This window comes from Bubalus bubalis, chromosome 3, assembly GCF_019923935.1.
Source record: "Bubalus bubalis isolate 160015118507 breed Murrah chromosome 3, NDDB_SH_1, whole genome shotgun sequence".
Classification (NCBI taxonomy): domain Eukaryota; kingdom Metazoa; phylum Chordata; class Mammalia; order Artiodactyla; family Bovidae; genus Bubalus; species Bubalus bubalis.
This window is the reverse complement of record NC_059159.1, coordinates 9770105-9782113: the sequence shown is the minus strand read 5'-3', so window position 1 is coordinate 9782113 and position 12009 is coordinate 9770105. Positions and strand designations below refer to the sequence as shown.

Sequence of the window (12009 nt, the reverse complement as noted above, 5' to 3'; positions counted from 1 at the left end):
ATTAAAAGAAAACAGCACAGTAGCAATAGAAAGAATTTTTACTAATGTTTATAAAAGGTGTCTCGCAAAAACTACAAAACATTCCAATTAGGAAAATACCAGAAGCACATTTTTAAAGTAAGAAGAGAAGCAAGGAGGGCCGCTCTGTGCACTTGTGTTTGATGTATGATGTGCTGGTCCTGGCCAGAGCAGTGACGCAGGAGACAGGAGGGAGTGACGCTCTCCTTGGTTGAAAATGATATTCCTGCAGCAGAAGTCATAGACAGATTGGAAATTGGGGGAATTCCTCGGCAGTCCAGTGGTTAGGATTCTGAGCTTTCAGTGCCAAGGGCCCAGGTTTGATCCCTGGTCGGATCTGTTTGGGAAGGACATGCACTATATTTGAGGTTACAGTTTCTTGTAGAACTAGAGATGTGCTTGCCTTTGGACCCAGAAGTATATCTTGTAGGTGTGTGCCTTAGAGAAACCCTCACACATACAGGAGGTGGGTACGGGACCATTCACCCCAGCGTTGTGACTGTAGGAAGAGGGAGGGGTTGACGTGAGTGAGTAGGGGACTGTGTGGATAGACTGTGGTCTGGAGGGAGGGCTAAAGGGCAGCTTGGTACAGTTCATAGAAAGTGAGCTTAAACGTGCAGCTGCAGTGCGCTGGCGAGTGCCACGCGTGGAGTAGGGCGAATCCATGGCTGGGAACAGCCTGACCTGTCAGCGGGTCCCTGCTGCCCGAGGTCAAGGGACAGACAGAGGACGTGGGGAGCGGGGGTGTGAGAGGCTGAGAGGGGAGTTCAGCTGTCACACCTGTGCTTGCCTTACAAATCGCCTAAAATGGGGTGTCGTCTTTGCTCTTCTCTTTGTATTTAAGATAGTTCATAATTAGAAGTGTAGCTAGGATCTGCCTGCCAGTGCAGGAGACGGAAGAGATGCAGGTTCACTCCCTGAGCCAGGAAGCGCCTCTGAAAGAAGAAATGGCCACCCACTTGAGTATTCTTGACTAGGAAATCGCGTGGACGGAGGAGCAGGCTACATACAGTCCAGGGGGTCACAAAGAGTCAGACACTACTGAGCACACACACACTGAGAAGTATAGCACTGTCTAGCCTAATGCCTGGGGGAACAAATAGTTTATCCCAGCAGGGGGCTGCCCCAGCCTAGGGGGCACCATCTGGTCAGCAACCAACTGGTCCCGCCTCCATGTATGTGTCCCCTGGGGCAGCAGAACCGCAGAGTTGGGCAGGTAGATGGGGAGGGAGCAGGTGCCTGGGGTCTCCCCGGAGCTGGCTGAGCCCTGATGTCTCCTGAGGGCAGCAGAGCAGAGGTTCCACGCTGAAGAGCGAGTGAAGGGGGTGTCTGTCGGGAAGTCCGAAATGTTCTCTGTCATTGACCATGTGATGCGATTTGCAGGTCAGAGGACACGTTCTAAACCGAGCTTGGCAGCTCACAGTCCTTGGGCTAGGTCTCACGGAGAGATGGGTTCCCAGGTGCCGCCAGCCTTGCAGGGCTTGGGCGGGCTGGGGAGCTCTGCTTTCTGCCAGCCAGGAGGCTGTGTCGTCAGCTCTCCTGGGAATTCCCAGGGCCCTACTGTGACCACGTGTCCATGCCCGCAGGTCACCAGGGCAGCTTCTGCATGCTGTGCGTCATGCAGAACCACATCATCCAGGCCTTCGCCAACAGTGGCAACGCCATCAAGCCCGTGTCCTTCATCCGGGACCTGCGAAGTAAGAGCGGCTTCCTCCTGGGGAGGGCGGCATTGCCGGGGGGTGCTGGTGGGGGTCAGGAGGCGGGAGTGGGGTCGAGCCTGGAGGCCTCGTGCACAGAGTGGAGCAGACTAAAGCCGGCCCTGGGGCTGGATGGACATGGGGCAGTCCATGTCAGCCAGTGGCGACCCCCACCCCCGGCCCCTTCTCCCAAGATCCTGTGGGTTGGCCAGGCCGGGGGCTGTGTGTTTTGGGCAGGGAGGTAGGTGAGGAAGTGCTGGGAGACCTTTTCTCAGCATCTGAGGAGCCAGGGTCCATGTGTTGTGAAAGTCAGGTTTCTGTTTTGCTTGGCAGAGGTGGGCCCTTAGTTTTGTTGCTTTTGTTTTATTTCATGTATTTACGTCTTTATTGGGCTGCACTGGGTCTTTGTTGCCGCTTGCCGGTTTTCTCAAGTTGTGGCAAGTGGGAGCTACTCTCTGGTTGTGGCATGTGGGCTTCTCCTTGGAGTGGCTTCTCGTTGCTGAGCCAGGCTCTGGGGCGCACGCGCTGCCGTGGTTGGGGCCTGCAGGCTTTGCGCTCAGGCTCAGTCGCTGCGGTGCATGGGCTTAGCTGCCCATGGTACGTGGGGTCTTTCTGGACCAGGGATTGAACCTGTGTTCCCTGTGTTGGCAGATTTTTAACCACTGGACCACCAGGGAAGCCTACCCATTGGTTTTTTGAAGCCTGTGTGTGTTGTATTGGGCTGACATGGTGGTGATCTGCCATAGTCTGTATTGGCTCTTGAAAAGCCAGCTTAATTAATTAGCGGAGCTCATATCCTTACTGCTTGGCGTCCATTCGTGCTTTCTGTTACCTGTAGAGGGTCTCACTGGGAAGATAACTGCCATCAGGGAGGTGCCTGGGACGTAGGGCGTCTCGCAGGGCTCCGTTTCCTCACTTGGGTTTAGTCCTGGGTCCACTAAGAGATGGCCACAAGACCAGCGGGAATGGGACATTCGAAGAGAAGGCGGGGGCTCTTCTCCGCTGGACTGATGTGTCTTCCTTCCCTCCTTAGAGATCGCCCGGCACTTCCGCTTTGGGAACCAGGAGGATGCACACGAGTTTCTGCGGTATACCATCGATGCCATGCAGAAGGCCTGCCTGAGCGGCTGTGCCAAGTACGTGCTGCCCTCCCCCCATGCTACCTCTGTGGACGTCCACACTGGGCCCCTGAGCGGTCCAGCAGCGGATCCACCGCTTCCCCAGAAAGGGCCTCTCCTGCTGCAGGTCAGGTGGCGGCGTCTCTGCCCCAGCAGCTTGCAGAGGGACTTGCTCTAATAGATCTCTCCAAGGACCTTCTACTGACAGGGGCTCTCCCCATCTTTTTAAAACTGCCTTGTCATTTCAGTCCCAAGGATGGGGCAGTGGGAAGTGTAATCTTTAGGCAAGAACTTGAAAGTCTGCAGGAAAACTCAAGGGTAAGGAGATGATGATTTTTGAGGTTTGCTCCGCCCAAATTTGAGTGCATAGACCAGTGTTCCCTTTTGTGAAACAGCTGCTGCAAGAATGTTTTTGTATCATTCCTGGGTTTGTGGGTTCAGTTGAGAGAAAGCAGGCAGGAAGTGCTGCTGCCTGGGCTTGGAATGGAACTGAGTGCTGGACTCTGAAGTATGGCTGAGGAGTCATGTCTGGAACGCCCTTCAGGAAGGTTAAGTTGAGTTGTAGCCGTGAGGATGGGAAACCTCTGTTTCGGAGGATGAGACTGATGGAATTGAACCTGACGTGTCTCCTGGTGAAGCCATCGGTCTTCGGTGACCTCGCCCTGGCTGGGAAGTAACCCTCCCGTCGGGAAAACAAGCTGGCATTGCTTTTGCTGGTGTTAGAGGTCCCTTTTCCCTTTAATTCCTGCGAGTGTTTCTTGTATTCTGGTTTATGTATTTGATGGTACGGTTCCCTTTCTGGGTGTTGGGCTGTTGGTGGTCTCGCATCTCAGCTGTCCCTGCCACACTCACACTCACACACAGCCCCCCCACTCTCCCCTTTCCCGTGCCCCTCAGTCCCTCCCCCATGGGCACCTCGAAGTTCAATCCTCATTTCTTTTCCTAGTTCAGTGAACTTTCTCTCCTTTTGGTCATGTTATATTAGTTTTAAGGCTTGTTCACAGTGGTCTTCCGTCTCCCCATGCTCTCGTTTGGGGTCTTCAGTTCACCCCGGAGTTTTGGCACTGCTGCCCCCGGGGGCTGGTTCTTATTTTGTACTGGCAGCGCCGGTAACTTTCAGATACTAATGAGGATTTGGCGATTGGCCTGGTTCTTACTTCGGGTGCCCCCTTCTGGCCGCTCAGCGAAGCGCACGCTGGGGGTGGGTGGCTCTTATCCCGACTGAGAAGGGGTGTGGCCTTGGTATTTTTTTTTGTTTGTTTCTTGTTCAGGACACTCCTTTTTCCCCTTGCCCTGCCTCCCCCTCCCCCCAAGGAGCCTGTCTGCCCTTGCTGCCCCCAGGGGCTGCCTCCCCGGCAAGTCCGGCTGCCAGGACTCCCAGGAGCCTCCCCTCACAGGAGGTGCCACACAGGCCTCGGGTCCCGTAGTCCCTCCCGTTTCCTCCCGACCTCAGTCTCGGGTGGAACGCTCGGTGGCAGTGTCTCGGATAGCTTCTTGGTCTGACTCTGCTGTCCTGCTTCTGGGTAGTTGAATGTCTGCGCTGTCCCTGCATCCCGGCTGGGCTGAGAGTATGTCCCTGTGTGGTCCTCCGGGCTCCTGTCCTGACGGATCCTGTTGTCCTGGGGGCATCCCACCCAGAGGGTCTGGGTGTATCTGAAGTTATGTCCTTGCCGATGTTTGGACCTGTGATGACCCTTCTCTGATGAGTGCTGGTGACAGATGGTGGCAGTTGCTTTCTGTTTCCTAGTTTTGCAGAGCAGAAGTCTGCTGCCCCAGTGTTGGCCCCCGTGTGTCTGGGCTGTACTCCTTAGCCAGCTGCCCATGTGTGGGCAGCACAGCCATGGACAGTCACGTGGCCTGGATGGGAGGCTGAGACCAGGGCGCCCTGGCTTGCCCTGCAGGAGGCGGGAAGGGGCCACCTGCGGAGAGAGGAGCAGGGTTAGCAGCACGCGTGCAGCCTCCAGAAAGTGTGGTGCCCACGCGGGACTGAGGGCAGAGCTGGAGCGGGAGCAGGGAGCACTGAGGCAGGGTTGGCCTGCAGGCCCATCGGGCCTCTTGCTCCCAGTGGGAGGTGAGGCCGCCTGCTGAGAGGGCAGGAGGGCGTCCCGCGGGAGGTGGCTGCTCTAGGGGAGATCTCCAGGCAGAGCTGCCGCTGAGTAGGTGATGGGATGGGGCCTGGTGGGGTGCCTGCCTGTTTCTCGGTCCCTGTCCTCCACCTGAAGGCCGTGGCCTTTCTCCAGGTTGGATCGTCAGACGCAGGCTACAACCCTGGTCCATCAGATTTTTGGAGGCTACCTCCGATCTCGGGGTAAGTGGAGAAATGTCCTGTGTCCCTTCTGGCCGGGGTTAGAGTATTAACCCGAAATGTTTCGTGTCGGTGCCCAGGCCGACCCGCCAGGCCTCCGAGGCCTCCAGCCTGGTCTGTGCCTCACAGCCCTGCCTGCAGCCTTCCTGGGAAGGGGTTTGGAGGAGCAGAGAGTCCAGAGTCTGTAGACATGCTGGTGTTGCTTTTCCTTGGACTCTGTAGTTAATCAGACGTGGCTGCTGCCCTTAGGGTGGGGGTGAGTGCCCCTGGCCAGGCCAGCCAGGCATCTCAGGGTTTGCCCTCCTCTCCTCCTGAGCACTTCCTGTCCCGGGATCTTGGGGAGCTGGTGAGCTGGGAGTGTGCCTCCAGTTCTCAGACTTGAAAACCTGGGTGACCTGGGGGTGGTGGCCCGGGACCCTGCACCCACCCCACCATTCCCTTGTTCTCTCGCAGTGAAGTGCTCCATGTGCAAGAGCGTCTCAGACACCTATGACCCCTACTTGGATGTGGCGCTGGAAATCCGGGTACATACCTCATGCTGATCGATGTTCATTCACGTTAGGATGGGGAGGCCAGAGGGCAGAAAACCCAAAACAGGAAAACCGATCAGGGCATGTGATCCAGGTAGATCAGGAAAGAGATACTTGGAATCCTCCATTCTTGTGTGTTTTGTCTTAGCCATCTTCCTCTGTGTTCCTTTTTTTCTTTCTCCGAAAAAAAAGGGGTTAAAAAAAAGACAGTTTGTGCCCTCAGATGTGAATAGCGACCCCACCACGTGCAGGGCTTAAGCAGAGAGGCCCGCGTGGTGCGGGGAGCTTCCACACAGAGGACGCACAATTCCGAGCGGCCTTCCTCTGTCCCTGCTCTGAGGCTGCCGGAGCCGAGCTCACCTCAGCTTGAGGTTTGGATCAGACCCACGGCAGCCGTGATAAACCCCCGGGGCTGTGATCCTGGTCCACAGAGAAGGAGTAACAGCCTGGCTCCCTGTTGCCTCTGTGATGGGATGCTCTGACTCCCAGAAGGTGGCAGCGAGCAGACCAGTTCTTAGGCAAGTGAAGTGCCGTGATCTGCTGCCTCAGCGTGAAAAAGACCTTACATTTGGCATTTCTGGAGTCAGCCTTTTTCTTCCGCTGTTCACTGTACTCCCTGTTTCTGTCCTTCTCAGCAAGCTGCAAACATCGTGCGTGCTCTGGAACTTTTTGTGAAACCAGATGTCCTGAGCGGAGAGAATGCCTATATGTGTGCAAAGTAAGTTTCAGTTTGATCGTGGCCAAAAAGATCAAGCCAGCCAGCAAGGTAAAACACATCACCTAACCTGACCCAGGTGCCGTCCCCTCCCTCGCCCCCGCAGGCGACGGCCATCCACGTTCTCTCTTTGGCCAAGCCTTGTGGCATGTGGGATCTCGGTTCCCCGAGCAGGGGTTGAGTCAGGCCACGGCAGTGACAAGGCCGAGTCGTAACCACTGGACGGCCAGGGAACTTTTAACACCATCCACGGTCTTGAGTGGTGTAATATGTCTTAAAACTAAAAGCCTTGAAACAGCACAGATGAAGAAATAATTGTGGCTGTCCTAGCTGCCACTCATGTGGCACTTACCCCAGGCTGGTCTCTGTTCTGAGGAGCTCACATGCATGCGCGTGTGAGGCAGGGCTTGTTGTTACCCCATTCCACAGGAAGAAAAACTGAGGCCCAGAAGTGGGGTGATTGCATGTGGAGGCCATCCTGCCGCCTCCATGAGCCGTGCTCTGCAGCTTCCGGTTTGGACTTGAGTGGTCCTCGGGACTTCTCCATTTCAGCAGACATGACTCTAACCTTCTTCTCTTTAGGGTTGTACAGTCTCTGTGGGTGTGTTACCTTATATCCAGGTCATTTTTTGATTTCAGCAGACGTGACTCTAACCTTCTTCTCTTTAGGGTTGTCTAGTCTCAGGGTATGGGTATGTTACCTTATATCCAGGTCATTAAAAGCCGTAATCACTAAAGAAGGTTTCTCTCCCTGTGTTTTCTTAGGTTTATGATTCTGTGCCAGAACCCTGCTTTTTGTCCCTCTCAGTTCACGCCCCTCAGCTCTAGACGCTGTTCACTTTAGCCTCTTCTCCCCCTTCATTTCCTCTTCTGGCTTTGCTTTCGGTGATTTCCTGCCTGCCTATTTATCTCTTGGCCACATCTGCTTGCATTTGTTTCTTCCTGTGTTAGCCCGTTATTTCTCCATGCATCTGACTTAGTCTCCGGTGGGACAAGCGCTTCGTTTTGGTATTAGCATCTCCACCTTTTTTCTAGTCCTTGTCCTGCTGTTGCTTTCCTTTCCGTAAGTGACGTTGATTTGATTTTTAGGGATGCAGAGTTAAGTGCCACGTGAGTGGCAGCTAGGACAACCACGACTATTTCTTCTCATTCAAGAAGACTCCTTGTTAAAGAGCAGGTCTCAGGAGACTTCCCTGGTCCAGTGGTTAAGAATCTGCCTTGCAGTGCAAGGGACGGGGGTTCCATCCCTGGTCGGGGAACTAAGATTCCCACGTGGCCTGGGAGCCACTAAGCGCTTGTGTCACAGCTAGAGCGTCATCCTTGCACCACAACACAGGCTCCCACTTGCTGCCCCTAAGACCCGATGCAGCCAAATAAATAACAATTTTTTAAAAAAGCAGGTCCTGATGCTAACCCTGTGTGAGGACAGGAGTCCTCAGAGCACAGGCCAATAGCTCTTCCTCTCCCCTTCCTCGCAGATGCAAAAGGAAGGTTCCAGCCAGCAAGCGGTTCACCATCCACCGGACGTCCAACGTCCTGACGCTCTCGCTCAAGCGCTTTGCCAACTTCAGTGGGGGGAAGATCACCAAGGTGAGCCCGCAAGCCAGTGCCCTGGACTTCATGGTCGGCGCTGTTTAAAATTCAGATTCCAGGCTCTGTTTCAGAGAGTGGATTCAAGTCTCTGGAAGCCAGGGCCCAGGAGCCTGCATTTCTGCAAAAATCCCTAAACGATTGTTAGGCAGTCAAGTTCAAGAATGACTCCCCCCCCCCCCAAACTCTGCTTGTGCTTGGGGTGTTCCTGCAATGGAGGGTCCAGGTGGCCTTAAGAATCAAGGTGATGAAGGCTGCACTCTGTAGCTCCCATCTCCCGTGTCCTGTTTGCCCCAGAGCAGGGGCAGCTCCGTGCTGCACTTCTTTGTGGCATGTAGAGGAAAAAGCTTCTGCAGAGTGGTGGTGTAGTAGATGGTGCCTTGTTTTATAAGGCTCTGAAGACCTGTTCTCAGTTGGTGGAGCCTAGCTGTGTGATTTCGGGCAAGGCGCTTGTCTCAGCTTCAGTGTCCTCACTGGTGGTCGTAGGGGCTTGTTTAGGTCAGCATTTCCCAAACTGCTGTTCTGCAGAACGGTTGCATGGTACCCTGAAAGATATTCTGTGTTCAACTGAGCTTGGGAGCCACCACCCAACGTTAAAATAATTCTTTTTTTTATTTGTTTATTTTGGCTAAGCTGAGTCTTGCAGCTGCTTGGGCTTTTCTCTAGTTGCAGGGAGTAGGGGCTCCTCTTTAGTTGCGGTGCTCAGACTTCTCATTGCAGTGGCTTCTCTTGGGCTTCACAGGTTGCAGCATGTGGGCTCAGTAGTTGAGGTTCTTAGGCTCTAGAGCACAGGCTCAGTAGGTGGGGCACACGGGCTTAGTTGCTCCGTGGCATGGGAATCTTCCCAGAGCAGGGACTGAACCATGTCCCCTGCATTGGCAGGCAGATTCTTTACCACTGAGCCACCAGGGAAGCCCCTAAAACAGTTGTTTTTGATCGCAGGCCTTCTCAGAGCCTTTATTAAGCTGTGTTGCATTTTGAATCTCCCAGGGGAATTTATTATGAGGAGTTTCTTAGACTCAGTTATTGAGGGAGTCGCTCATTCCTCCGTTTTACTGACACTCATGTGTTCACATTGCACTTCGCCATGCGAGGCTCTAGGAAATCAGGGAGATGATCAGTGCTAAATGAGGTCACATTGCTTCTGCCCAGAGGAGCTCACATTTCTCCATAACACCTCCTGGAACCAGTTTGCTGTTAGAACACAGTTTTAGAGACACTGGTCTGTTTGATTTTGGCCCTGTGTCCGGCAAGACTGGACTGGGGTTCCTGAGCCTACTGGGTGTGTTTGCCTTTAAGATTTCTGAGATTGTCAGTAGATGAGAAAAGACATGTTGATGAATAGCATGACATTCTGTTGATCTAAAGAAGCCAAACACAAACAGGTACCGACTGTGCGAATCCCAGGAACAGGCAGCACTAACCACTGGCCGTGGGCTCGGAACAGGCAGGATGGGGGCATTCACTGGAGAGAGAGGATTTTCTGGGTCTGTGTCTGTCTCTAGAACGGAGCGTGGGTTACCATCAGTGGAGACGGGTCCGAACTCAGCAGACTGGAAGCTCCTCAAAGAGCTACCTGTTTCACTCCACGTGAATTGTGCCTCGTTTTTTAAAAAAGTCCGTACGAGCACAGGCAGTAATCGCAGTACATTATACCCTTGTCATTCAAGACGCACTTCTGATAGTATTTGCTTACGAAAGATTGTTCATTCCTGAAATAAACTTTGGCATGACCTTTGTTCTGATCCATTAAAATTTTAACCTGCTGTTGCAATTGCCCATATGGGGTCAGCCTGTTTTTCTGAAGCCCTGGGTCCCTGCCCTGTCCCCTGCCCTCCCCTCAAAGGCTTCTGCTTGGGGGCGGGGGGGAGAACGAACAGCTCTCCTCCTCCTGCATGTGGGACCCAGGTAGCAAGAGAACCAGTCTGGGCGTACGGCCAAGACAGGAGACCGTAAATCGCTTGACAGGACAATAAAGGAAGAGTTTCTCAGAGAAACTCCCTTAAAAAGGATGTGTTTTCTGCTTTCTTTTTAAATCACTGACCAGAGGAGGCTCCTGCCTCAGCCTTGCGTGCCTGTCGCCCCACATAGTTCAAGACCCACTGATTGGGAGGGCGAGTTGACCCTTACTCTCACTGATGAATTGTAATTTCCTGTTCCTTGGCTCTTCCAACAGGATGTGGGCTACCCAGAGTTCCTGAACATCCGCCCGTACATGTCCCAGAGCAGTGGCGAGCCTGTCATGTATGGGCTGTACGCTGTCCTCGTCCACTCGGGCTACAGCTGCCACGCCGGGCACTATTACTGCTACGTGAAGGTCAGTGGCTCCGGTGTCGGTGTCTGGCTGCCGCAGGGGTGGTGTATGCACTGCCTCCTGGCCGGGGGGTGAGGAGAGGCAGGTTGGCAGTGCCCATTTGCACACCTCCAGGTGGGCCCTCATTCTACTCCGGGAAGTGGCCTTGTTTTGTGTTACGTCCAGGTCCTATTGCTGCTGCTTCGCGGAGCACAAAGGCGTCCCTCTGACCTGTCCCACTCGGATCGGCCCCACTTTTGAAGGCCTAGCAGTGAGACACGAGGGGGGCTGCTTTCGGTACCCTGTTCTTAGACCCCTGAGGAAGTCTCAGAAGGCCAGATGTTGGTGGTTGGTGGGAGAGGCTGTGCCAAGGAGACCTTCCAAAAGAGCCTTCAGGAGGGAAAGCTTGCATCTTTGGGGGTGCCAGGAAGGAAGGGGGGTCTCCAGCACACTTGTGGGGGCATATTCAGAGGTAGCTATTTGGTATTTTCATGTGAAATCATTGGAAAAGACCTTGATGCTGGGAAAGATAGCATCACCAACTTTATGGACGTAAGTTTAAACAAACTCCGGGAAACAGTGAAGGACAGGGAAGCCTGGTGTGCTGCAGTCCCCTGGGGTCACCAAGAGTCAGACATGACTAAGCGACTCAACAGCAGCATTTGCTAACTCAAACTCGGATATATGTGGCAGTTAAAAGATTTGTCCTTCCCTTGTTAAAATGCATTGTCCACCAAGAAGATCTGGGCAGCTTCTGTTGCTGCACAACAGTTATGCTATCCTTGCAGCTAATCCCCTTCTGTTACTGTTTAGACAAGAATTCTGCTCCTCTGTTTTAAGACTTACTTTTGGTCTTGTGCTCAGAAATGCTCAAATGGGTACAGCCATCACCAAGGGTGGGTGGGAGGGCAGAAGGGAAATAAAAAAATGAAGCATCAAAAAAAAAAAAAAAAAGTAAGCATCACAGAAGTGTTGATCATTGGTTTTCGTCCTCACCCTCTGCTGCTTCAGGCAAGCAATGGACAGTGGTACCAGATGAATGACTCCTTGGTCCACGCCAGCAACATCAAGGTGGTTCTGAACCAGCAGGCCTACGTCCTCTTCTACCTGAGGTAACTGACTCCCACCCGACCCCCTTCCCCCAGAGCCCGCACCCACTCTCGACCTGACAGGCCTCCCTGGCCTTCTCCTGCGTGAAAGTAACCGAGAAATCTGAAGGACGTACAGCTGTCCTCCGGCCAGTCAGGGGTAACAGAGCGCAGCCACCGGGAACGATGCTTAGACCGCGTCTGCCTGGCTGCTCAGTCAGAGCCCGAGAGAAGGTCGGACTGAGTGCAGTCCATCTGCCCCACATGGAAGTGACTCGGCACATAAATGGGAAGGCCGTCTGGCATTTTACATTATTGCCCCCGAATAGCTGCGCTCCACCTGGATATCGGCTCACCCCACCCCGTCCTCTTTGCGGGGAGTGGTCGTGGTGGGCAGGGAAGTGGGCCATCAGAGGGTGGAGGCCTCGGGAGGGGCTTCTTTGTGGGACTGGTGGTCGCCACCTGGAGGATGAGGACGAGGCGAAGGGCAGTGCTCTGCTGCTTTGGGATGGCGTTCATAAACTGAGAGTCTAGTTTTGGAAGAGCTCTCGCGTAATTTGCTCTCTGCTCATATTGAGCGGAATCCAGAGCTATGTAGTAAGTTCTCGTGGTCTGCCTTTGCTTGGTCCCCACTGCTTTTTTTTGGGGGGGGGGG

The 12009-nt window shown here is 53.9% G+C and overlaps 1 protein-coding gene across 3 annotated transcripts in view; it reads left to right on the top strand.

Annotated features, from left to right (window-relative positions):
• The window catches only part of USP36 (ubiquitin specific peptidase 36), a 32767-nt gene that overhangs the window by 8524 nt on the left and 12234 nt on the right, over nt 1-12009 (top strand). For all 3 annotated transcript variants that reach the window (XM_025279620.2, XM_006064113.3, XM_006064114.3), the window contains exons 5-12: nt 1605-1715; nt 2749-2851; nt 5074-5141; nt 5592-5662; nt 6304-6386; nt 7862-7973; nt 10150-10290; nt 11278-11378. In XM_025279620.2, the coding sequence (XP_025135405.2) occupies nt 1605-1715; nt 2749-2851; nt 5074-5141; nt 5592-5662; nt 6304-6386; nt 7862-7973; nt 10150-10290; nt 11278-11378 (790 nt within the window). The remainder of the gene's footprint in view (nt 1-1604; nt 1716-2748; nt 2852-5073; nt 5142-5591; nt 5663-6303; nt 6387-7861; nt 7974-10149; nt 10291-11277; nt 11379-12009) is intronic.